The sequence below is a fragment of the Catharus ustulatus genome, chromosome 1 (assembly GCF_009819885.2).
Source record: "Catharus ustulatus isolate bCatUst1 chromosome 1, bCatUst1.pri.v2, whole genome shotgun sequence".
In the NCBI taxonomy this organism is placed as follows: domain Eukaryota; kingdom Metazoa; phylum Chordata; class Aves; order Passeriformes; family Turdidae; genus Catharus; species Catharus ustulatus.
In genome coordinates this window covers 22436555-22464368 of record NC_046221.1, presented here as the reverse complement: position 1 = coordinate 22464368, position 27814 = coordinate 22436555, and the positions used below count along the sequence as shown (strand labels likewise).

Genomic DNA, 27814 nt, shown 5'->3' with positions numbered 1-27814 from the left:
CATTTCTCTCCACCTTTAATGGGATGGAAAAAAGCAAACTTCTAAAACTCAGGTACCTTTTAAATAGGAAATTTTACATCTTATTAATGAATTACAGTGCTTTCTCTCCACTTTTGATAACAATATACCCTTTTATCAAAAGAGACCTTTAAGAGATAAGCAGGCTCAGCTTGCCCAGATTTGATGTTTTCTCCTTCCTTAACTTTTATTGAAATTCTGTGGTTGCCAGAAGATGCACTTTTTCTCAGGTTCACCAGAAGGAGCGTGCATCACTCCCGAATTTACTTTCTTCTCTTTTACATCTGTGACCAATTCAGTTACTAGATAAGTCTTTTTTTCCACATTGGACTGTCTTTCTGCCTTTGCCTCTTTGCTTTGCTCATTGAAAGACAGACATTAAATACAGGTTAACATTAATTATATATAGAAAAGAATCAAGATCATTATCCTGCTTGTTTTACATTTTAACACAGGCTTCAATAAATAGGGCAGGAATATACCCAAACACTGATGTAAATTCTCCATTGCAGACCTGTTGTAAATACAAAATTGTATTGCATTTACAATACTCAGAACAAATTTTGTGAGGGATGATTCTTGATCAGAGGCTGAGGATTCTCTACTGGACATAAAATCATTTTATCAGAAATTTATTTAAAAGTAATTTCTAAACTACTATAAACTAAAATACAGTAATTTCACGACTATAAGGCGCACCCTTTTGACTAAAATTTTCCCCCAAACCCGGAAGTGCACCTTATAGTCCGGTGCGCCTTATCCGATGGAAATTTGCCTACCCGGAAGTGAGAGCTGCGAGCCATGGGTGGAGCCGGCAGGGCCATGGCTGCCAGGTTGGAGGTGGGGCGAAGCAGCTGCAGGCACACCCCAGCCCCATGCAGGCGGCACGGCCCTTCCAGAGGCACACCCCAGCCCCGTGGAGGTGGGATGGCCCCTCTACAGGCACGCCCCGGCCCCGTGGAGGGGGCACAGAAGGGTGGCGGCCATAGCCCGGCCCTGGAGAGGCGCACAGAGGGGCAGCGGGCATACCCCAGCCCCGCCGGGTACAGGTGGGCCCAGGGGCCCATGGCTGCCAGGTTGAGGCGGGGCCTCGGCCAGAAACCATGCGGGGGGAGCTGGGGGTGGAGCCTCGCTGCAAAAAAAAGGTGCGCCCTATAGTCCGGTGCGCTTTATATGATCTACAAAGTTGAGAATTTTGCCGACTCCCCGGGGGTGTGCCTTATAGTCCGGTGCGCCTTATGAAATTACTGTAATCTACTTACATCCATATGTTACCAGAATAGTTAGAAAGAATCAGAACTATCAGAGCTACAGATGTTTTTTCCAACATTATAATTTTCATTTTTCTTGGATGCATCAAAATTAGCAATAGAATGGAAATAATATTCAACATAAAGGTAATGCTTACTTTGGTTGGTTTATTGAAAAGACAGGCTCCACCTCCATTGTTTAAAAATTCATGATACTCTTCAATATCACACTCAGAGAACTTGCTTGGAAGATAGTACCTAATAGAATAAGGTAGAAGGGTTACTTTCTCTGGTACTTTTTACACTGTATTTTCTTTTTTTTGAAACAGAAAATATCTAACATTATACTTTAGAAAAAGAATGAAAACTTGCTGCTCAGAATCAGGTGACTATCTGTTTGTAAGTCTATCTAATTTGAAAATCCTTCCAGTAAATATTAAAAAAATTTCAACAATGACACAGAGCTCATTGAATGTGAGAGGTCTAGAACATTTCACTAAGTTTTTACATGCCAAACAGCACAAATCTGATTAAGCATGTAGTTTGCATAAGCATGACTTGTTCCACTAACAGGTCTGATCTCAGAAATACATCTATTTTCTCCTATACAAACTGCGGGAGACAGCTTATAGTTGTTTCTCTCTTAGAGAAAATGGTTCCCCTGGCTAACAGAATTTTTATATAATAGAGTTATGCCATTTTAAACTTTCTCTAACAAACACCATCTAACATTTCAACTTCCCTCTGTCATGTGTCCCACTCAGTAAATTTCAATTGAGTACAGAGTGCCCCTGAGGCACAGTGACCCACCTGAAAACAATGTGATGCAGAGAATTTTTGCATGGATCCTTTCCACAGGGAAATAACTTTTCCCAAGGCAAATGCAGTGATCTTTATATTCAGGTCCATAGTCATTAAAGTACTTATGCTTCAAGGAGATTTTGGAGTCTCAAGGGCCTTCCTCTATCAGCTCACCACTGGATATAAAAATATTAGCCAAAGTGCTATCCTGCACTGCTGGGAGAGATAGCTTCCAAAACATAATTGGCTTTTTCCATCTGTAATGCCCATGAATTAGGTCTAAATGCTACAGAGGTTGTGGATTTCACCAAAGTTCAGCAATAAGCTAGGTAAATACAAGGCTTTTTTATGTACCAAATTATTTGAAAAGTTTGAACTTCAGATAAAGAATTTAAAGGCCCTAACATGGGAATTTATAACTTTTGTAAGAATCAAAAATGCCTCTCAGACTCGCTTTTTGACTTCCTAAAAATCAGAAAAACCCTGTCGGGTATGTTCTCAGGTATACTAAGGTGAAAAGGGCACACATTCACACTTTCAAAGAGGTTTGAATGAACATACCGCTTTGCTCAAAATTTTTCTGACCACAAAGTTATTGTGAAAATTTGTGGAGCTATTTGAAATTAATTAAAAACTAAGCGCTGTCTATATCTAAAACTAGAATACAATGTAAATCATATCCAAAACTAGGCTACAATGTAATTCATATGCATGATAAAACATAGGCCTGTAATAAAAAGTATTAGGGTCTGAATATACTTCAGAAAGCATCAAATTTTATCCAGTAGCAAAACTTCGCTGATCCACCAGTCATTATGTTAAAATCTCTCTAATGACACTGCACATGGGTATGAACATACTCAGCCTCCAATGGGGACAGTTTTTCTGACAACATCACACTAACTGGGTGATAAAAACTGATATAGATGAAAGATTCCAACAAAAACACTGAAAATGAGACATTTGAAATTTGACTATGGAATTTCAAGAATTAGGGTGTGTCATTGCTTCCAAAATAGCAAACTTGTGTGAGAAAATAAGCTACACCTGCTTCTGTTTCTCTGCAATGACCTGGCTCGACAGTTGGCTTGACTTGTGCTTTCCAAGTTAAATCAGCATTCATCAAAAATCTTCACATGCCCCTCTCATGAACTCCTTTATTCTCACATTTCTTTGAAGGTGTCTCAGTATGATATATGCCTAATACTTTACTTTCTGAAAATTGAGTCATCAAAAATATTCTCCTGAACCACAAAAGAGAAAACTTTTCACACATTCCCTTTATGCCACTGTGTGAAGAACATGACTTTTCTCTAGTGAAATGTCTTACCCCATATCTCCCATTATGCATCCAGACCACATGTCCTCACACTTACACTCACCTGATAAAAACAAGAGAAAATAAAAAGTTACATCTCAAGTCTTGTGAGTCCAAAGTAATACAATTCTTGTCATAAATAGCACAAGTTGAAAAGAATAATTTCCTGGTTTATCGTACACCTTAGTTTAAGTGTATCAGCGCACCTTGCCAAAATTTTTTAAAACTCTACATGATTCTATGCAATCCTGAGCTTTGAAAATATGTCCTGTTTTTCTTTCCTCTTCTTAAAGAAAACTGCAGTGTTAGCCTTCAGCACTTGCAAATCATCAGTCAGCTTTCTCATCCTCTCCTGTGTGATGCTACTCATTTCCCAAATTTTCTGAGTTAAAAAAAGAATAATTTTATTTTTCTGGTTTATTTAGTTCTGTTCTTCGACTATGGTAATGTGATTTTGAAAATCTTCCCTGGAAAAACTCCAAACAATAATTCAGATTTTTTTTTTAAAAAAACGTGGAATGATCAATGGTAGTACAGCAGGATCTATCAGCTTCTTCTTCTGCTCTTCCTCCCTCCCTTCTTCCCTCCACTGCCTACCTTCCTTTCCCATGCAACTCTCTTCTGCCCTGACAGATGGGCTCCCTTTGCTCTGGTCTCAATCCTTCTCTTTCAAAGTTATGTCTTGCTTTAATTTCAGTAGAAATGCTTTCCACTTGCACATTCCATAACTTCTCTTGATGCACATGTGAACATCAGGTTTTTTTAAAAGTACAATTAGAAAGGAAACTAAGTTCTGTCTAACAATCGCGTTCTCCTGTCTCCCTACCAAAACAGTGTCCTGCCCCTCTCAGGCATAAAGAAAAGGAATCACCACTATTATAATTTTCACTTTTCCCTGCCCCTACATTTACTCAAAAATATGTGGCTGGAAAATGAATACTGAACATGTCTGTAGGATAGAGTATCTGTCCTACATATCTGAGTATTTTTTTAAATAGTTTTACATAATCTGCAACAAAAACGCTTTAAATGCAGACGTATCTCTGCATTATATATTGTCTTTACAATGCCTGGAAAAAAATCCACTAATCTATTTTTAATGTAAGCCACATAAGTACATACAATCCAGTAAATCTGCACTCCAATTCATTATCTAAATTGTTTCAAAACTGCATTTTTATTTTAACCATATCAAGCTGGGAGCTCATATAACATGGAAACAGGAAGGTGAGACGCTTGTTGTAGGCACAATGGTGGAGATTAAAGCATTGCAGGTAAACAGGGATAATAACTAAGGAGTAAATACCAAGGTTACAGCACAAAAATAGTAGCAGTAGGGTAGCAAATACTGGAGATTTGGGTAATCTACAGGAGAAACAGGGGATTTGGGTAATCTACAAAAGGAACTCAATCAAGGAAAACAGATAAAAAGTTGTATTGTTAAAACTGCTCTATATAACGGTTCTGAGGAGGCTCCTCATTATCCATAGACCTAATAATGTATATTCCCACCCTTGTATCATAAGATGGCAGCCATTTGGTCTGTGGGTGGGACACCAGTCTCCCTGAAATGAATGGAAGTGGCAGGCACCTTTATGGTCCATTTTGGATGGGATGGTGACACCAGTGGTGTCAGGAATTATGAGCTGGGGGGTACTAAAGCATTCAAATAGAGGGAAATTAATGTATCGCTTCTCATGTTACTGCAATAAATAAAAATATTCAACATTGTGAGAAACAAAAGGAAAAAGTACATATTGGAAAGACACTGATATGATCCTCCACTTTTTAAGATTTTTCTCTTAAGATAGAGTGAAAAAGCAAATAAAAAATTACCACTTAGAAGTTTTCTTCTGTCTGAGAAAATGCCAATGTTTTGGGCCAAGGTCTGTGCCAGGGTAACTGCCATTAAGTCTGGCTTTCCAAACTGAAAGAAACAAGTAAGGTAGTAAAATTAATCAGTAATACACAGGTATCTCAGACTCAAGTGAGGCTTTTCTCATATCATGGCAAGAAAAGGCAAAATCAGATACACAGGGTTAGAATACTTACTTCAGGGTAGCTAGATGAAAACTAAACACTGGCTTATAAACAAACTAAGAGAAAGTCTGTTTCTCTCTTGGAATTGTAGCTGGAAATATGAATGACAAAATATTTTAAGCAGAATTTGCTTAAAAGTGTATTTGAAGTGCATTGACTTCATTCACTCATCACACTTCATTGAAGTGTTCCTTTTATAGAGCTGCACTAAGATTCTACATCAGCAAAAAAAAAAGCAAAATATTTCGATGAACATGCCTGCACTGATAAATTCCATGCAGATAAATTTCCACCACTTTTTGCTCATACCATACCCCCACCTACCTCATTCACACCTCCGCCTTTAAGCAAGGAGCAGATTCCACCAGTGTGGGCTACACCACTTCGACTGCTCTGAAATCGACTCCCCCTTTGACAAAAACAAAAAGAAAAATAAGTTTACCCTACTCAGTCATGAGTTTTGCACCTGCCTATTCCAGTATTTACCCTTCTGATTTCCAAATGCAAAGCTGGCATTTGCACATGCTGGATGCCACCATTATGCTGCAAACTATGCAAAAACAGATGGGAAAACAGATAATCACTCACAAACCTCACATGACAAGTCATCTCCAGAAAACTTACACTGTCTTCCCTCCTCCTTTTCAGACTACCTAATATAAGAAGGGGACTATTTTGGCAAACCACCTGGATCTGCCCAGCCTCTTGCTTCTGACATTCTACTGCGAGATTTCCTTCCACTGGCACATGCTCCAGGCAGAGTTCAGGAGAGGCCACCATGCTCCCAAAGCACAGGACTAGTGAAATAACACGTGTCTAATTGGGCAGTGCTGATGTGGTAAAACTGAAGGGGAGATGCATTAGCAGAAGATGCAGAGGTAGGGGAAAACTCCTACAGATGCATTCAGAGCCAAAATCTAATCACCTCTTTGGTGCTGACCACATCAGCATGAATGACTGCCAGTTACTGGAGACAAAACATGCTCTGCTCCACTGAGAGTACTGATCCATCAGCAAATTATTTTTCTCAGGTGAGAAGAGAAAAACATCAAGAAGGATCACCGTGGAAGCTCATTTGTAACCACTGTACCATCACACCAGCTCCCCCCACCTCCCAATTTAGCTGTGCTTCACTCACAGACACAATTTCAGAAACTGCTGTTCCTAAACTATCTATGAATGCAACACCACAAACACCATTGGTGGTGGTGCTGTGGATAGCACTGGAAGTAGCAATACACTGATGTCCAGAGTCTCAGCACAGGTCAAATTGACTTCCTCTCCAAAGATTTTACAATGCCAGCAGAGAAGGTACACTAAGGATACAAGAAAATCTGATTCCCATTTAAGAGATGAAGATCTGAGACAGAGAAACCAAAATCCACAAACATCACTTGCAGATCTTACTAGCTTTCTTCAAGGTAGAAATCAGTGGCAGTAACTAAGTATGTGCAAAAATTCTGAGGGTGGATACTGGGCTTAGGTATCCTGGAACCCTACTGAAGTCATGTGAAGTTTAGGTTAAGTTTATCTTACAGGCTCTTAAAACAGTCAGCAGAGAGAAAAAGGACTCCAACAGAGATATTCATCTGGCATGTCTTGTGTGGGTCAAAAATCTCAGCCGTGTGTCTCTCCTGTATTTTTGTATTTTATCATATCAATCTTATTAAGATATTTAAAGAAAATAACATTCCTCTCAGTTTAGTATTCTTATAGCTCAAATGTCTTGGGAGGACAAACCATTTTAAGGATCTGAAACACTTCACTAATCCTGCAGCATGCAAGGCATTCAACAAAGTAAAGCAGGCAACAGTGCACTTAAGCAGAAAAACTCATTGGTTTCAAAACAAATACTCTGCCTTCAAATAATCCATGTTCTACTGCCAAAGAAGCCAGCCTCTGAGGTGGAACCATGCATGACTCTTCAGATAGCTGCACTTGTGGAGTAGGTGATTGCACAGAATAACAAAGTAGGTGATTGCACAGAATTACAGCACATGCAGCTCAGGCTTAGGATGCTAAAACTAAAAGAGTCAAACCTCTAGTTGCACTGGCAGGCAGCTTGTGCATTTATTTTTTCCCACCTCCCCATCTTAAACATTATTTTCTGAATTATTGTGGATTACACACACAACAGAAAGAAGATGCATCAGCCATTTGTGAGAAGCAGCCCCCAAGGAAAGAAAAAACCCCAGTAATAAAATATCACACAAGGTTACGTACGAAAAAAGGTGAACTGCGTCACTTTTCTCTCTGATAAAATCCCTCCTATATTTCATAAACTCACGTAGAGTCACCAAGGGGTTTTCAGATATGGTGAACTTGTTATCAGTAGCCCAGGTTTCCATGGCAACCAACACTATCCTGGTGTTAAGTTGTTCTTTATATATCTAGTACATTAACAGAATGAACAAAATGTCAAATAGAACAAAGGTGAGGTTTACCCCTTTTTGTAATAGATTGCATTTTTGCATAACTAAATATTTAGCTTATTCTAGCACACTTTACATTCTTGTAGGTGATTTTATCTCCCTTAGAAACAATAAACATAAAAACCAAGTAAAACCAAAATTTTTGGCTTAACTCTTCAATCAGTTCTGTTAGCCTTCTCTTAGCCTACACAGGCAGAGGCACATGAAGAGAAATGTGATTTTTGAAAAATTACTACATTCCAAATAGTTCAAAGATTTGAAATTAATGGGTCTTTTATAACAGCCAGCTCACCCAATGTCACACAAGGGCCCTCTTGTGTGGAATAATGATCTATAAAGCCATATTTTTCACTGTTATATACGTCTACAGGAGTATTTCAACTTATGCTGGCTGAATCACAAAAAAAGGGCCATCCTTTCAAAGCTGCATTATCACTCCACATCAAATTCTTTCAAGCATTTTCTTTTTCTAGTAATACTTTTCTTTTTCTAATACTTTTCTGCAGTAAGGTACAAAAGCCAGTAGTTCGTCCAATTTAGCATGATAAATATAATCCATATAATTCACCTGTATGTCCCTATTTTAGCTCATTCACTCAAATGCACTTTTTCTGGAGAAATTTTAATGTATTAGAATTTCAGATTGTCTTTTGGGTTTGAAGTTGTCAAAATAGGGATCCTATGCTAGAAATTGTTGTATCTAAGGTGCTCTTTAAAACTGAGACCCAAGGGACCAATCCAGCAGGATACTTAAATGTTTAAAGCCACAAAATAAAACCCTTCTGACACTTTATGTTAGACAAAGGCTTTATAGGTGAATGACGGTGGTTCTAGATGAGAGTTTGTGATCTTCACAATATATTATATTGTTATATCATGAACTGACAGCTGCATCTATCATCAGGAGAATCTTATGACTCATCTCATACGTAAAAGTACATACAGTTGAGTGATACTTACTAAATCTGCCATGTTCACTACTGATTTAGCATAGCTGTTGGTATGGCCAACTGACAAGCGGTGCTTTTTACACTGTGAAACAAACACAGACCAGCAACAGGTACAGATTTCACAAAAGCAAGGTCCATTTCCAAAACATCATGAAGTAAAAAGCAATTACAGTAATTTCACTATTATAAGCTGCACTGAGTATAAGCCGCACTTCCGGGTGCCAGCAACTTTTCATTCTTTGTCCATATATAAGCCACACCTGATTATAAGCCGCACGTTACAATACAGAGTGTGATAAAAGGTATCTGTTCTATCACCATCTGTTGAGGGTGGGGGCAGTGATCCTTATCTCAACAGCAGATATTCTGCTAATGGGCCATCCATTGAAACCAGGCAGGGCATTGTTCTTTATCTTTTCACAACCCATCCTTCCTCCAGCGAGTCATTTTCTGCTAATGGCCCATTGAGTCCCACTGTGTGACTGATAAAATCACTTCATCCCATTGGAAGTTGCTCCAGCCAGGAGGAAGAGCCCAACATTTCTTACCAAGATAAAAACAGAGGTTTTGGGACACTAAGGGAGCCCCTTTCTCCACTGGACTCCAGAGGAAAACTGGATTCCTCCACATCACCACTGGACCTCTGGAGGGAAACTGCACCTTCTACAGGACCACTGCTCCAACTGAACCACATCTGTCACTACAAGAGGACTGCAACCACCATTTAATGGGACTGCTACCACACCCTGCCTGACAGGGTGTCAGGTTGTACTCTGACTTTGTCAGGGTTTGGAGTTTGTTTCTTTGTAGTACTGTATTTCTAGTTTAATTTCCCTAGTAAAGAACTGTTATTCCTAATTCCCATATTTTTGCCTGAAAGCCCCTTGATTTCAAAATTATAATAATCTGGAGGGAGGGGGTTTACATTCTCCATTTCAAAGAGGAGTTCCTGCCTTTCTTAGCAGACACCTGTCCTCCAAACTAAAACAGCAACTTTCCGTTCTTTGTCCATATATAAGCCGCACCTGATTATAAGCCGCACTTTGGGTTCGGACCAAAATTTTAGTCAAAATGGTGCGGCTTGTAATTGTGAAATTACTGTATATCAATAATAAAGCCCCTGTACAAGGTTTTTTTCTCTTGTGCTGAATGTAATGATAATAACCAATAGCAGAAAATTGCTCAGAAATATACATTACTGATATACTTTACAACAGCTGCTGATGTATGAATTCCTCTTTAGAAAGTACCCAAGGATCTTTACTGGGAAATGATATAAGAACAGGAACATTCTGTTACTCTCTTCATTATCATTATTGTAGGCAATTTTTAAATTAATCACAAATGCCAAAGCAGAAATTAGCAACAAAAACTTCCATAGCTGAGACTCCTTAAGATGTGTTATCCCAGAAGTGTCTGCATTGGTGTTTTAATCTATCAGCCTCCCTTTTTTCACAATTTTCTCTCTTAATCTGTTCTCTGGTTTTCTTCTTGTATAGTTTCACGTTCCTATAATGTTATAGTATCTGGTACAAACCACATCAGCAATCAGACTCCAATGGCACCTTTACAGAAATTTGCAATGCAGTTATTAAAATGGCACTGGAAACAGCTGTCTAGGTATTCCTATTTGCAGGGGTAAAAAAACAGTTATGAATGAGCATCATGGGCATATAAGTCACAGGTATCTCAGACGAATTTTAGACAAAGATTTTCAGAAATGTTTCACCGTATTGTGCTCCATGATGCTTGATTTTGGAATGAAAATTGTGTGTATTTTCTTGAAGTTAGTATCTTTTAGCAGGCAAGAAGTTTCCACAATTAGGGTGTAGGAAAGGCATCCTTTCAAGCAGGAATGGGGGGGAAAAACCACCAAAACCATGAAGTTAAGCCCAAAGCAAATGGTATTTCCTTCTCACAGGAGGAAATTTTTTGGCTTCTTTGATCACTGGCATTTATCTCAGAGAATAAACTCCTAACTGGACTGACTCTTGCAGCAGTTGTGATTAGACAAAACTAGGAAACATTGGCCATGAAGAAGATCTGCCTGAACAGATAGGATCCCAACAGAAAAGTTGTGGCTTCAGGGCTTTAGGATGAAACACAGCTACACTGATTTAAGGAATTTTCATCCAATATTATTAGTTTTAATCCAAGAATTATTCCTGTGTTCACCACATTGAGCTGGTGGAGGAGTACACTAAGGACAGTGTACTTCTTGTACACTGATACACTCTCATGTCTATTTTTGCCGGTTCAGGTATTGCATGAGAAAATTGCTGCACATTATAGGAGAAGTAGACAAGACTCATAGAAATATTTTGATTTTAAAGCCATAAGGGACCATAAAATCATCTAATATCACAAGTCGGATGGGCACTAATGGACTGAACTTTATCCAGTCATTTCAAGAGCAATTCCATTGTGTTTAAAGTTACCTTTGAACACTGCAAGTGATGGAGAATTTGCCATTGATATTCCCTTCATTAGATGATTAATAAATCATCTTCACTGACATAAATCTGTGCTTTTTCCACTTGAATGAGTCTGGCTTTTCTTCAATACACTGTTATGTCTCTTTCCACTATGTTAAAAACACCATGGTATTCTTCCAGAAAAAGTTTAACAAAATAGTTTTCTCTACATTGATTGGGACATATAAAACAAATTTAGTCACTGATAATCTCCTCATTCTCAACAGCTGCTGCACAATTGAAATAACTGCACTATGGATTGCTGAGTGCCTGTAACTAAGTCAAATGCTCAGGAAAGCCAGAAAGAAAATCACCAGTTAAGTGACACTACATTAGTTACTTTCTGATCCTTCTTTCTGATCCTCAGGCCTACTTGCATTTTTGGTGAAATTAACTTGCCATAATTCAAAACCAACTTCATCCATGGTTAATGAGACCATAATCTCTTCTATTAAGGACAAACTGAATTTATTCTGGCCATATAGTGTTCTTATTGTTATGCTCTCTGGATAAATCAAGACAATTTGATGCTAACTGTAAGATGTTGAAATGTCAGTCTTACCATTAGATGATCATTTACAATCATCAACTCAATGTATTTTGTTTCCTCTTCAACTTTACGTGGAATCTGACGAACCTATTGAGAGAATGTAACTCTAAGAGAGTCTAACAATACAGAGAGAGTGCAACTGCTAACAAACCTCTGCATTTAGTGGCTTCCCCACTTCAATAAACAGGGAATTAAGTCTCTCTTTAGAATATTTATTTTGAGATAAAATAAAGTGAGATAAACTAGCTACTTGTCACTATCGCAACATAAAAAATATATAGATTTTATTATGGGAGTTTCTGATAAAACTGTACTCAAAAGGAGCAAAAATATTTACCTACTTTTTCATTTGCAATGTAGCAGTATTTTAAAATTTCATAATTCTTCAGGTAGGCAATATCCAAGAGAACCTACCAACCTACCAACCTAGCTTACATTTGGTACTTCTTTTTGTATTAGCTGTATTGATATAGAGATCTCATGCCAAACCAGCAGGAGCAGCAGGACTCCATTTGGACAAATTATCTCAGCAGACATGAAACAAACTTGATGGCATATTCCTTATAAACAAGCATATTGGCACATACCTGCCTTTTCCTTCTTTTGTGTCTTGGTCTTACAACAAAATTCTGTGATGTAGTATTCATCTGCCAGAACTCTAAGCAGAAAACACAGACAAATGCATTGAATGTTTACAAAAATATAGCCCAGCAATTAGTGAACCTGATACAACATAACAGTAGTATGGTATTCTTCAGCACTTCAGCATGCAAATGCAGCAACAACTAATTTTTTCAAGTTTCCAGCTAGAAGGGAGGCAAAACTACAGATGTTTCCCAGTAACAGGGCTCTTACTAAAAACTCTACTAGCGATAATCTGGGTCTGTTGAAACAGATGATCTGTGGGTGTCATGCTTCAGAAAGCACAGCAGATGTTCTATGCCAAAACTTCACCAATACTGGGCATGAAATATTATTAGCATAGTGCTTCCATGGAGTGAATCACATTTTTGGGAATTCAGCAGACATTCACAGAGCTCTTGCAATAGTTACCTAAATTAATAAGAAGAGCATGGAAGGCAGAATAAATGCTTTAAGACGATTATATTCATAAAGCAAAATATGCCAGAGTTGGGAGAAACCTTATGAGATTTTGGCAATGCTCACTTACCAGCACAATATTCCTCCCTGCTAATCCCTCTGTGTCTTTAACTTCTTAAACCTCTAATCATAAGCATCGAGTAGTTTATTCTTTTGCCAAATCCTTTTCACCAAATCTATTATAGCTCCTCATGGACAAGGACACATTATAAATTATGCAGAAGACAACACATTTTCTCACCTTTTCAAATGTTCAAGAAGCAATTTTCTATCTTTAATTTTAGATTCATAGTCCCTGCCTCTCTTTTCCCTATATGAAATAAAGCTCTTTCCTTATCTTGTATAAATGTGTTTGCAATTTGCATAACCCCAAGGAGATCTTTCTTTGATTCTTGTAAATTAAATGATTGCAGTTGCTTAGTTTGTAATAATGTCTTTCTCCTTTTACTGCTTTCCCTCTTTCGTGCTCTCTGCAGTTTTGGGTATCCTTTCAGTTTCAAGGAACTGAAAACTTCTTTCAGTGTTCTAGTGATTTTACCAGTTCTGCAGAGAAGCAAATAGTCCTATAGTGTTTATAGAGCACCCCTATAGTGCTGTAGGATTGATGGAGCTGTGTAAGTTAAGGGACTTCTAGTTCACGTATCTTTGCACACAACTGCTGCCTGTTTTACAAATTCCTGACCAGTTCAGTTGTGCTGGTGAGACAGGAAAGTTTCTCACATCTTCACTTCCTGTGGCACATTAATTGCACAATTTTTGCACAAGGTTCAAAAATAAGATTAAAAACCGTGCTGACAGGAATTTGATGGGGCTGCCATATCAGGAAAATTTTAAAACACAAAGCTGAGTTGCCCATCTGACAAGCCATTGCCAGGCCTAAGTGATAATCTTAACCAGGAGTGGCAAATTACTAATAAGACAAACCAGGAAAACAAAGCATGATTAACTGGTATTGTCTTGGATAAATTAGGGACTATAGTGTCATTTTGGTATGTGAGGTTTGCAGATGTCTTTTCGTGGAGGAACCTGGAGAATCACAGGCTCTCCGCTTAAAAAATGTTTTCATGGTTACACCAATGCACTTGGGGACTTCCTTTAGAAGAAAGAGCAAGGATAAATTAAATCATACTCAAGCTCCTTATTTATCACCTAAAGACCTGCAAACTCTTGAGCTTGCAATGATGAGAAACTAAATCCTGAAAACCTTTCTACAAAGTTTTTGATTGTGCTTTATGTATGTTAATTATTTTAGACTCTGTTCTAGTGCCACACACCTGGATCTCAACCTATCATTTTTGATTTTATAACATGCATCATGAAACTGGTAAAAATAACACTTTTTAATTAATAAAATCATAATTTATAGTATATATATAGGGTCTGAGTTAACTTTACCAGTAAATGTGATTATTTTACCCACAATTGGAAGTCAGTCATCTCTAAGGGAAATGATGCAGCCATTAACATTAACACATTAACACACATTAACTCTGCCATATAACTAACAAGATGGATAAATGCACACAGGTTGCATTTCCAGCCAAGGACCCTCAGGCCAAAGAACACAACCAGCAAAATCACAGGGGATGTTGAAAGTTGACAGAGCCTAGCAGATATTTTGATGGGGATATATTACCTTGAAAAAATGTAGTGATGGGTCATAAAATCATAGAATTATCTTGGTTGGAAAAGATTGCTGAGATCGAGTTCAACCATAAACTTAATAGTGCTGAGTCCCACTAAACCACATTCCTAAGTGTCATATCTACATATTTTCCATGTGATCCCAAAAGAAAAGGACATCTGTTATGATTTATTTGAAAAACAGCACCTTTGAAACATATTGTTATCTAAAGCCATGCCAGGGCATTGTAGATCTCAACAGAGATTGTGAGAAAAACAGTCTAGTAAATACAAAGTCAAATGCTCTAAGCGTGCCAAGTCATCTGTCCAAGCTTCCTTATTTAAAATCCTCATTATTCCTCAGACCATTGCAAAATACAGTACAATAAATTCTTTTCAGCTTGTGGGGTTTTTTTAATACCCAAGGAGCAAAAGAATGTATGAAGTACATTGAAGCGTGATATAATAGTGTGCTTTTACTATCACTGATACTGAGTAATCCCTATCAATTGAATTATTTCCCTTTCTAACACCAATTTTGAAGCTGGTGATCTATCCAGTTCATTCCTAATGCAGTGAAAATGCTGAGTGGAAATCTTACCTTACACATACTCTTTTCTAAAGACAAGAGAAAAATCTTGGCTTCACAGAAAATCTCCTTAGGCCAGTCAAAACTGATAAATTATGAAAGTAGTTATGATGACATATGCCAGCACAGTGCTTTCTACTGCTAATAATTTTGTTGTAGTACTTCAAAAAATCAATCACAACAATACTATTAGCAATTAATTGCAAATATTATTCAAATTAAAAAAAGAGGGCAGGGAAGAAGCAGAGATACCGGTAGAGTTGTCATCCTCTGGAGCTGTGACTACACATGGAGGATGACGTCCAGACAGAGATAAATTGAATAATCACAAACAATGAAAAATGGTGCGTTTCTGAATGAGGATATAATATTATACATGTACTGCAATTTTCACTACAAACACCTTTTCAACCAATTTTACACAAACAAGTATGGGTATGTGGGAGAGTAGACTGTGAATTAAAGTCTATTTCTCCATACACAGGATCCTAAACATAAAGTGATGGAAGATTAGTGATCTGTACCTCTTATCCACATATTTCAAATACTTGCATAACTGAGAAGACTATCACTCTGCAATTGAATTTCCTTTTTAACCTTTTCTACAATCCTGTGATTCTAATTCAATCTAAATGGCAGAGCGTTCCATTGTCACATGCTGGGCTTTGTACAGGAAAGCCAGTAGCTATTTATTTGTTATCTATAGTAAAATCAAAACTGTACAAGCATGTCTGGATTTTTGTGGGAAAAACAAATAAACAAAATAAGACCGTGAAGCCCTAGTTTGACAGTTCTTTGAAAATCAAGAAGCTTTGGTGGAGGTGAAACTGGGGCATGTACTTGCAATTAATGCCTTTCATAATTTTAAAAGCACAAAACAATTTTCTTCCAAAATCTTGAAAACGTAAAATTTCACTATTAGGAAATCATATAAAACAGCTTATAGATAGTAAGTACCAACAGTAGCAGTGTCTTAGTTTAACACCCTGAGACAGAAGATTCATTTTAAACTCAGCATTGGTTGCATTATTTCCAATCTTTTGAATTACATGTCCTCAAGAAAATGTGATAAATTAAGTACTTTATTATTTCACCTTATGTTCATTAAATTGCTCTCATTACACTACCATCTCTGCAAGCACAGGCAGCAAGCATGGTACGTGTGTAAGGTGCAGGTACACAGGAAGTTTTGTGACACAGAGGTGAATGCCTTGCACAAAAGTCATGACCCTTTTGTGCTCGTTCCTCCATCCCAACATTGCTGCTACCTCTCCTGGGCAATGATCATCACAGAACAGGAGGCACCAAGCTGGGACACTGTTTTTGTTTAGATTCAGGCAGATTCCTTCTTCAGAACTGAGATTAAGTCAGCCCAACTGTAGAAATTTCCTTTTTTTTCTTCTTTTCTCATTAGCTCCCTGAATTATTCTACTTTGCTTAACAGCTGGCAAACCTGCACAAACTGTGCTCCAGGGATGGACCCATCTGCCTGCAGTACTCAGCACCTCAAGATCCCAAATCCAAATGTTACTTGGGACAAATAGTTCGTAACAAGATGGCCAAACATCTGTAACTCTCCTGAAGAAATTAGTCTGGAGGTGGTTTCTACCAAAATGTCAGTGTCTATGAAGGACAATTCTATTTATCTAGGATATGTGTTGTAGAGCAGGAAAACGCATCTGTAAAACTGGCAAATCCTTGACAGAATGGGGATATGTCATAAATACTACAATTTTAGCTTCAATTAACAAGCCAGCCTATCAGATGAAAACCAATTTTTTTAAAAAAAACCTTTCTCCCTCCACACACAATATGGATATCCATCACTAAAGCACTTGAAACCACTTCTGCCTCCAAATTCCTTTGCACTGAAGTGCACGGCCCTCATCATCGCCAGTGCTGTGAAAGCTGCTGATCAGACTGCAGGTGAGAGTCACTGAACTGCAGTGACACTTGGCAACCTCTTGTCTCCCAGGCTCATGCTCACTCCATAGTACTCACCCTGTACCTCAAACAGGAAAAATCCATGGAAAGTTACCGACTACCATCAATGTGGTGTTTATTTTCACACCTCTAGGCTACCTCAGTCCTCTCCTCTCCACAACTACTAGCACATAATCCAGCCCACTGACCACATTCTTAAGAGAAACATATTTCACAGCATGAAAGTCTAGAAGTTTCATTCCTTGGTTTCAGGGTTTTTACATGACTTCAGATTCTTTTCCTGCGCTTTCACTGTTTCAAAAATGGGGTTTTTTTCAGTGGTTTGTTTTTTTTTTAATTGGGTAAAATAAAGTGTATATATATAACAAAACGATGTACTCTCAGAAGATGATCTATCAAATATAATCAACAAATTTGGCCTTAGACTAAAACACTAAGTCATGAAAATTAACAAATCATACCAGACGTCAGGTCAGCTGAAGGAAATTCAAACAACTTGGATTTGTAAACAGAGTGGAAATGGAAGTCATCCTGAAATAGTAAACAATTGTGCATATTACATCAGGAAAAATTAATTCATCTCATGAGATTAAACAGACGATTCCAAAGGTTCTTGTTACCCAACACATACACCAGTGAACATGCAAGTTGCAAGGTACCATTACTCTATATTCTTTTTCCAACTGCAATTTGATGGCTAATGCCACATTTAATCAGCTTTTATATCTCAGTACCTCAAACACAATGGCTGAGCACACAGAGGTAGGCCTAAATTAGGCTCCCAGAGCTGCTCAGGGAGAGTCAATGAGAGTCCCAGGAGCTGCTGAACTGGAGTCAAGGATGAGCCAGGAGCGTGGTGTAACAAGCCCAGAGCAGAGGAGGGGACTGGGCACTCAGAGGCTTCTGTTGCTGGTTTCAAGGGACCCTCCTCTAGAGCTGCAGTGCTCTACAGAGTGCTACAGAGCACACACACAGACACAGCACTGCCTCATTTTTGGAGGTCTGCTTTCATCTGTGAAGACGGACCCTCACATTCAAGGTGAATTAGTTGGGAATGAGGGGATGACCCTTTGGTCCCACAGCCTTATGCCTACCCTGCACCCTTGGATGACTGTACTCAAAAAACACAAGAGAACTACTGTAAATTCTACTTACATCTGAAGTGTAGTTTTCATCTGGTTCAATAAGGTAGGTATGATTTCCATCATAGAACATTCCACTGTCAAGAGCAGGAAATGTAAATACAGATTTAATAAACAAACACTAGTGTAATAAGGAAGTAACTTCTCAAGGTTAATATACTTTAAACATTTAAATATTTGGGAAAGGAAGAGTTTAAAATTGTTTCAGGTGCTGAATGCAAGTCTGGATCAATCATTTGTTTTTTTACTTCAGAAAGACAGATTTTCTCCACAAAATTTCTTCTTTCTTCCACAAACCTTCTCTACAATACATATAAACACAAAATGGACTAATTTAGGCAACTCAAAATCCAGTGCAAAGCCCTTGGTCCCATGCAGGGGACATCTACCTGCAGCAGATAAATAAGAGCCCTGTCTTTAGGAGCACATATTTGGAACATATGCATAACTTTCCCCAAATAAAAATTATATTGCATTGAACTGAATTATCCTTAGTTTTTAATGGTTTTTTTATTAACTCTTTCCTTAGCATTTCATTTAAAGAAAGCGTTGATACAAATATTACTCTGTAAGAGCAGAAAAGCAGAAGTTCTTTCTTATATCAATACATTCTTATCTTTAACCAAACCAGAATATTTCTGAATTTTGCCTTTACTGCAATGGCACACACACACACATGGCTAGAATTAGGCTGTATCAGCATGTCCTTTTCAAAGGGTCACTACTAAGGTGTTTAAGCTTGGCCCTGAATATGAGCTGTAAGTTCAAACTTGGCACATAGCACACGACAACAACAACATGAAAGTGAGATTATTTATTTACTTTCAATACTGTTAAAAATACCCAAAACAAACAGGAATTACAACAAAAGCAGATAATTTTTGTTTTCTCTTATGCAGTATTTTTTATCATCAAAATTGACAGGGTTACTCACTGCATATCATATATCAAGTATGAGCATAACTGCATATGTATACTTGAGTACAACTACAATGCAAATTACATGTGCCTATTATTTAGAAATAAATACTGTCTATCCAGTTTAAGCAAAATATTCTAGCATCTGCTGAAGCTTCTTTGCTTGGAAATAAGATTGGATTGGGGAAGATCCTGTAGCTCTTTATCAGGTAAAACTTCCTTCCCTCTAATTACAACTTAAGCACGGTCTGCAAGGTGAAGCGCTGTCAGCAAAGAGCTTCTTGTGAGACTGCTGCTCCATCAGCACTGACCTCTGATCATCACTCAGCAGAGACAAGAATAATAGTCACAGCTGACCCACAGACCCAACCTGCCCACTCAAAGCACCCACGGCTCTTTTCCAATCAGCTACCACAGACCTTGTGTGCTCTTATAAACCTGCTCTGAATAAACCTCCTCTGAATAAACCTGTGCTCTAAATAAACCTGCTCTGAACAAACCTGCTCTGAACAAACACGCTCGCGGGTGCGTTAAAGCAGAACGTTTCAGAAGCCTGCATTTGGATGGTGTGCATTCAGACAATGACATTTTCAGCCGTGACAGTGGAATTCCCGGCAGTGACAGCAGTTTTTGGGTTCACCAGCAGCCGGCAGCAGGATCCCAGCCGTGCCTGCTGCAGCTCATTGACACCCCAGCAACCGCAGAGACTGCCTTGTGTTAACTCCCAGGGAACCGTGCTTACTGCAAATCCCACCGAAACAAACAAAAATCCAAGCAAAAAGGCTTGCTCAAAGTTAAGGCTGCCGAGATACATTTGTCATTAGCCGAGTCATTAAGACTTAATTTCTATAATTTCAGATATTCTGTCAGCCAGATGTGATCGATTTAACCAACAAAAGGAAGGACGCAAAGCAAACATTACTAAAAGAAGAACTCATAACTTATGAGTAAAAAACCCCAGCATTTCTTCACAAAAATAAATATTCTGCAGTTACAGGCTGAGATCTAGAGGTACTAATATGCAAAAGAGGAGACTGGCATGACCTTTAGAAATATGAAGTTTGTTATTCTCTTAAAGGCATCTGTTCTGTCTTATGTGCTTCCTAAAATTCATGAAAGCAAAGCTCCTGCCCCACAGACCTTACAGAAGACAACTCCCCCCAGCTACGCTTATTCCAGTAAGATACTCCAAACTGTGTTTGAAGCTAAGGAGTTCTGAATTGCCAGTGTGAGTTTCTAGTAATTACTTATCATTTAAAATCAACTGTGTAAGAGCTAGTTGCAATGATGGAAATGCAGTGTCAAAGAATGTGAGTTTAATTCAGCTCAGGAAACATTATTTTCTCACACTGGATGCTTGAAATACCAGCCTGATTAGAGTAAGCTTGAGTGAAAGAACTCAGCTGAAACTTTATTATATCAGGAAAAAAATGGAGGAGGGGGGAAGGAGCTGGGGAGATACCTCTCAAGAGAGAGCTGAATTATACAATGAAAAAATGCATCATTCATCATGTAACTTTAGAAGGGAACGATTTGGATATCAGGCCATTTAAGAATACAGAGCAGCAGAACAGTCAGTTTTAAGCATAAACTCACAAAAAGAGGGCAGAGAAACACATATGCAGGTTCTCCTTCGTTCCTGCTTTTTCTCCTAGGAGTTGGCAGGGGCCAAGACCTAATGGATCACTGCTAATGGAAGCCATGCAGTGGCTCAGGATGCATTAGGAAGTTACTATTTTTAGGCTCACTGTCCATACTTCAAACTGGGCTCAAGTTTCTTGAGCTGCACAGCTGTAAATCAGGCAAGTGCAAGGATGACAACTCTTCTTCATGCATTCTCCTCTTCAAAGAACATACAACAAAGAACATGCAACTAGAAAAGAAAGACACTACTCAAATAAAAGTACTTATATGACTGATAGCAGAGCTATATGCAGAATAGTTGCAGATAGACAACAGGCTGAAGAAGATTTCCACCAGCTAAATCCTGATTCCACAGGAAAAGGTAAAGCTCACATGATATCCACACAGGCTCACTTGGTGCCATGACTTTTCAAGCTGATGTCAGTATTAGAAGTGCAAAGATCCTGTAATATCCAGATGTGACAGGCACTTGTTTGATCTTAAAACCTGACCAGCATCATTCCACAGTGCCAAAAGTAGACAGGTCCAAAAGCTGTACAATCCATACACAGCTTCATGTAAACTTCAGTTGACAGAGGCTTTAATTATATTTTAAGTAAATTTATGTACTTTAAGTAGAAATTATTGTACTCTGTTATACCTTTTCTTCTAAATTTTTCAGTATTTTACTATATGCAAGGTATTACCCCATAGACACATCTTAAGGCCAGAAATTCTGTTAACAAAAATGGAGAGTGCAAGATAAATTCTAAACTGACATTTTCTCTGTAGAGACTAGAAAACAAATAAAGTATACATCATAATAGCAATTAAAAAGAACATAATTTGCGGATAATTTATTGTCATTGTTTTTATTCCTGTAAAATATGGTGTTTTCAGCTACTTATACTCTGCTATCTCTATAATAAATTATCTTAAAACAGTACCTGGACACTGCTATAAGCCCTCAGTTTAGAAAAAAAAGGAAATTCTGAAGACTGTTGATTACTCAATATTGGTGAGAAACTAGTAGGGAAATAAATAGCACTTATTTTACTATATACATGTATTATTTTACTATAAACAATTTGATTTTGCTTAAAGAGTAATAAACAAGGTCAGTAAAAACAAAGTAGCAGACTTACTGTAATCCATGGCATGTTGACAAGGCAACAAATGATATAGGATTTCCTCGAATTTTTCCCTGATAATAGCAATGTTCTCCTCCCTGAAATTGGAAATTGAGACTGTAAATCCATGGGACATTCGACATCATCACACTCCATCCTGTCAAAGACTGCTTTTTCATAAACACATTGCCAAGACATTGACATGCACCAAGAATTGACTATCACTCATAGGGGTGTTCATCCCATCTGCTTTGAGCCTTGGTTTGGTTTGGTACACCATCATCTTGACACTGTACTCCAAATGGTGTATTTCACAATTTCAGGGCAAAATTCCTGACATGCTGAGATGGATTTCAGAGACAAATTACTCCAGAAGTGCTCATCTTTCTTCATTGACTACAGAAAGAGATGGAAGTAGGGGGCTTAGACTCAACATCTGCTCTGCACATGACTACATCAGATGAACTCTGCTCTGAGGGTAAGGCAATTTCCTTCTTCTGAGGAGAAAGTATGCTAACAAAGTAATAATAATGCTTGATTTAAAAAAAAAATCAAATCAGAAGTAGTAACTAGCTCCAAAACTAATGGAAACTCTAAGAAAAACATAGTGAAGAAATATAACAACAATGAATGTTTGCCTCCTTTTTCTGCAAATACAATTTATATCTTTCAAATGAAATCCAGAAGACTCTACTCAAAAAATCTCCCCTGGTTTCACTGATAAGGATGTAAGCCCTACTGCACATGCAATAAATTTATTCAGTATTGCACAACATCAGTATTTGTATCCAAAATTGGAAAAATAATTCAAACATATTTCTTGAGACTATCAAGAACTTGGCACACAGATCAAGGATCAATGAGGAGAAGATTGCTTTAATTTCTAATTTGCAGTTACATACATTTTAGCCATCAATATCCTATGTTAATTTGATTTCAGAGAGAATACATCCTTCTTTCTTTTTCCTGAAACCTTGGCTCATTTCCTCAATTTTATCCTCCTTTTCTACATGTATTTACTTCCTATATCTTAGCTACTTTTAGCTCTCTTCACTTGAGATTTTCTTTCTTTCAGTCAGTAGAGTGTCCCCCACTCCAGGATCATGGAACTGCTTAAGGCTCTGAGGTCCTTTTGGAATATATGAACAAGAAATAAACAGAGACTCCAGTAAGCAAATAACAAAACTAGCAAACTATATGGATGATCTAAAAACTTATGAGCAATAAAACACTCTCTAAAGAGAATTCTTGAAGTAGTATTCCTGTAAAAGATATAGCTGGAATAAGTGCATAGATATGGCAATAATGCTGAAAAGACTATCAGTAGGGAGTTGTACAGACTTCTAGTTGTGGAAGGAATTTGGAGTAATTACACAAATTGGTTTGTTCTCAGAAAATGTAGTTAATATGTACCAGAAATAGAATCTCAGGCTCCATTAGTTCGCAAAACCTTGTCTTTTCAACCAGGAGGAACATTTTTTTCTTACTAAGAATTCAGTCTATGGTTCAAAAGTGTGTTTTGATCTTCTGAATGAGAGTCAAATAAATGCCCCATGACAGTACTTCCGAATTAATTTATTCTGTAATAAATCCATGGGGAAAAAATTAGGCATACTAATCTAGAAAAGAAAAATATAATAAAAACAGGTCTAAATTCTTGTCTGGGGAAAATACAATTGAGAAACACAAATTTTACTCTACTTAGTCAAATCAATTCAACTCAATGATCTACTAGAGTTCATGGTAATTCTGGTGGAGATAGAAACACAACTCTGATCTCAGTCTCAGGGACCAGCTCCTATCACTACAAAACATTCCTTTCTGTATGTTAACATCCGGGAGATATTTTTTATGTATGTACTTACATTCCTATCATTATAACATGTCACCTCAAACCAGTTAACAAAATTAACTTAGGCTAATACATTTATTTTCACTTCTTTAAATGAAGATAGTTTTTCTTCCAGGTATTTGATGCATTAGATTATCTGAGGTGGTTAGAGCATGGTGCTAATAGCACCAAGGTTCTGTGTTTGACCCCTGTGTGGGTACTTAAAGCCACAAATTCTGAGAAGAGTTCAGGAAACCCAGTGCCATGGTTTATTTGGCATGGTGGTGTTTGGTCAAAGGTTGGACTTAATGAACTTGGAAGTGATTTCCAGTCTTAATGAGTCTATGATTCTTTGTTTCTGTACATGAGTCAGGACACATGAAGGGACTCTACAGAGCAGTTTTTTTCCAGCACATGCAATTTTGGGCAAGAAGTTTACTGGTTTTGCTTCACTATATTGCTGAGGCTGAAATTGTGCTGGGTCTGACAGGTACTAAAGCTGTTTTATAGCAGGTAGTGCCATAGAATACACTGTATTAAGTGAGAGACCTAAGACCACCAAACACTAAATATAATTATCATATCTATCTTCTTTTTCTCTGTGCTTGGAAACATTCCCTGAAAGACTGGAGTTTTCTCTCTTATATACTGATATCTTTAGGAGTGAGACAAAAGCTGGGGGAAAAAAATCTTATTTTTTTCCTACATATATTCTGGTTCCATATGATAATTATTGCTTCTCTTAAGAGCTGAAATTAGCACCAACTACAGTTCAGTCCAGAACATGAAGGGTCTTTTGTGAAGAGCATTTGACTTCCTGTAGCTAATAGAGCCTCTCTCTGTTCTCTCAAAAGATGATTGCTCATCTCAGCAATTCCACACTGGCCTTTGCCAGCTCCTGGGGAATGGTTCAGTGTAAGAGGAGAGGAAAGCAGACTGCTCTTCGAACATATGCCAGCCATAAGTCTGAGCAGCACATTTACCCACTTCTCCTCTAAAACTGAACCTGCTCACTCCAGAGTACGGGAGAAAATTAGGCTAAACGTCATCTTCTGTGAGACAAGGTCAGCCTGGTGACAATGGCTGTGACACAAACCTGCAACACACACAGGCAGACCTTATGCCATACCTAAAGGCAGGCTAATGCAGAGAGAAGTTCAACATTTTTTGCCTCCACGAGGCACACAGTCACTGTTCATGCTGTAGTTTGCATCACACAAGGCAAATTTTCTGCCAATGCCCATAGCACTCTGTTGTCCCTGTCCTTGGATCACTAAGTTATCCTTTCTGTGTGAACTTTCTCAACTTGAGGGACAACATACTGGTAGTGTCTGAGGGCAGTACAAAAAATACAGATTTTTAGCAAGAAGTTTATTGATTTGGGTAGACAAAAATGTAGTAACATCCTACAAAAAATTTAAAAATAAAACCCAGAATGACCCCAGGATCAATTAAAACAAGTTAATCATTATTATAGTTGTCAGTTCATAAGACAGCCTTCATCTTGATGCTTACGTTGGATAATTATAGCAAAATCCTGAATTAGGGCTATTTACCCTGTGAACTGCTACAGTTCATCTCTAAACAGATGCAACCCTTTTGCCCATGTCAGTACAAGTCTTGCAACAGGTCAGGTACGTAGCAAAGATACTCAAGAGTGGTAAAGACACAGATGTCAGCAACGCAAATAAAATCTGTACACTTTTTTACCCTTTAAGGTACTCAGTCACTGCTTTGAGAGGCATCAGCTGCTGAGCAGACACAAAAGAGATGAAAAACACTTTAACCAATACTAATAATAAAGGGTGAAATAGTCAAGCAAAAGAACAGCCCTGACAGTCGTTAATGGCAGCAGCTCACTCTTGTCTGCAGTCACAGTGCAGAAAGCATCTGCTGACCATACACTGGCAGGGTTTGTTATTCACCTCACAGACACTATGACCTTCCCAGGGGAGGAAACTAAGGATGCACATTCATCTGCTTTCTACATCAGATGTCCAAGTAAGCCATTTTCTCCAATTAGGAGAGGTGCTGGCCAGTAAAACTCACACAACAGTCAGGCGCTGACCTTAAAATTAATACCTTCCTTCTCCTACATATTCCCATTTTAATCCAAGGGAAAGAGGATTTCTGGTTTAATTCAAATCCTGGTAACATATCTCCCTCTTTCCTTGCAGCAGAAAGCTCCCAAAAGGCCAGCTAAAGTTCAAGCCACAATTCTGTGAACGCTAGATAATGATTAGCTGCCAGATAAAGATTAGCTGTTTAAAGAGCTAGCTATTGTGGGGCCACTAGTACAAAAATTCAAAACTAAGGCTGGCTGATCAACAGAAAAAGGGAAAGAAAATGCACTCTTGTTCCTGACTTCTATGGCAGAAAACAACTTGTTTTGAATGACTTTCTATTAGTAAATAGAAGAGTCAAAATGGCACTTTGACCTGTGTAACTGCAAGGAGAGAAAACATATTTTAATTGACACGTACTTCAGCAACTGGCAGGGTCCCTACTGTGGGGCTGTGCTGAGCCCCGAGTTCAGCTTTTACTCAGCTCAGTAACAGCACCAGGGACCTGGCAGCCCCTCTTTGCAGAGTAGTTTCTGGACTGCGGACGCCTGACAGCCAAATGTTCTGAAATTGTGAAGGGTGCTCTCCCTTTGTAGGAGGATGGCTATCACATGTGCACATACAACTCAGAGCCAACACGCTGTAGTGACATTAGATTACAACACTCTTTCAGATTCTGGAATCAGAGATATGGATTCCAAAATTAGGATAAGGCACAGCCACTGCTAAGCCTTCTCCACAAAACGCCCATGTTTAAAGACTGTTGGCAGCACTCTAAACAGAGACACACGTGTATGTGACAGGATCCTGCACACAGGCGACTCGCTCCAACTGCCATCAGTGACTCACTGCAGGAGCCTTCAGCAGATGGCACAAGATATCAGCCCAGCTTCCCAGTTCAGAGGCCAAATGAGGGTTGTGTTTACTGCCCAGTAGCTATGAGAGGAGATGCTCCACAAAACACTGCAGGGTGTGGACACAGAGCTCATGCCAACGCAACACCATCTGTTCTGGAAGCTGCCTTGGCATCTGCTTGGGAAACAGACTCTTGACTTGCCTTGATTTACCTTGGTGTTAAGGAAAATTATTTTTTATTATCAGCTGCCAGGCAAAGATGAGGCAGAGGAGAAAAGGTTACCTCTTCCTGCCTACTCTGTTGCTGTCTTTAGGAGGCTGCAGTGGCTGGTGTCTCAGTGTACCATACAAGTCAGTTAAATGACTGTCATTTTGTCCCACTCCTGTATGTCTGCTCCAGGGAAATGGAAGCAAACATTTTAAGGGACAGTATGAAAATTCCTTATAATCTACACGTTCTAGTCTGTCACATCAGCTCACCATCCTACTCCAAGTCTGAAGCCAAGGTGTAAAAATGTGATTGACAAGATTACTATAAACACAACACAACACCTACATGGATACCAGTAAGTCAGTAGGTAGCAGGACATAAAGTTCTGAGGAAAATAGAAAACAATACAACTCTCATATCCTTATTGGCTCATTATTTCTGAATGACAGAACTTTCTCTCTAAATGAAAATTCACAGAGCTTGAGGCTGTGTCTAGAAACATTAACCTACTGTTTATAATACAGTGCCAGTTTGGTATCCATAGGGAACAACAGACATGTCTAGGCAAAGCTGCTTACAGAAGTCAAGATGAAGAAAGTAAAGATGTCAAGCTAAAGCACGCTGAAGCCTTGCATGGAAGCACTCCTTCAGAAGTGCAACAGCTTCTGTTTGCTTAGCTTAATTCCCCTTCGAATGGATTAAGTTAAATCCAAAAATATACTTTTATTTTTTTAATAAGGGCATCTACAAAGTGATTTACGTTCTTTAATGTTATAGCAGTAATTAATTTCTCTTAGCCGTACTCAGTCCTCGTATGGTCTGAGATTACAGAACACTTGGTTGCTACCACCTCTGGCTGTGTATGCCCTATACTGTTGCAGCTCATGGAAAATAACACGAGGTGTACAAAGTCAGGCAAGATTTTTCTGCAAGTTCTGTCCTCCTTCCGGA

General features: G+C 38.4%; 1 protein-coding gene across 17 annotated transcripts in view; it reads right to left on the bottom strand.

Moving 5' to 3' along the window:
- ADAM22 (ADAM metallopeptidase domain 22) overlaps nt 1-27814 on the bottom strand; it is a 115876-nt gene that overhangs the window by 35560 nt on the left and 52502 nt on the right. For 16 of the 17 annotated variants that reach the window (XM_033077795.2, XM_033078025.2, XM_033077626.2 and 13 more), the window contains exons 3-13: nt 21919-22001; nt 18246-18313; nt 17552-17621; nt 12421-12491; nt 11846-11920; nt 8820-8891; nt 7651-7817; nt 5752-5836; nt 5224-5314; nt 3400-3451; nt 1427-1526 (exon numbers count right to left, since the gene is read on the bottom strand). In XM_033077795.2, coding sequence (XP_032933686.1) covers nt 1427-1526; nt 3400-3451; nt 5224-5314; nt 5752-5836; nt 7651-7817; nt 8820-8891; nt 11846-11920; nt 12421-12491; nt 17552-17621; nt 18246-18313; nt 21919-22001 — 934 coding nt within the window. Of the gene's footprint in view, nt 1-1426; nt 1527-3399; nt 3452-5223; nt 5315-5751; nt 5837-7650; nt 7818-8819; nt 8892-11845; nt 11921-12420; nt 12492-17551; nt 17622-18245; nt 18314-21918; nt 22002-27814 lie in introns of those variants that run through there. The other variant, XM_033078283.2, reaches the window with a different exon arrangement.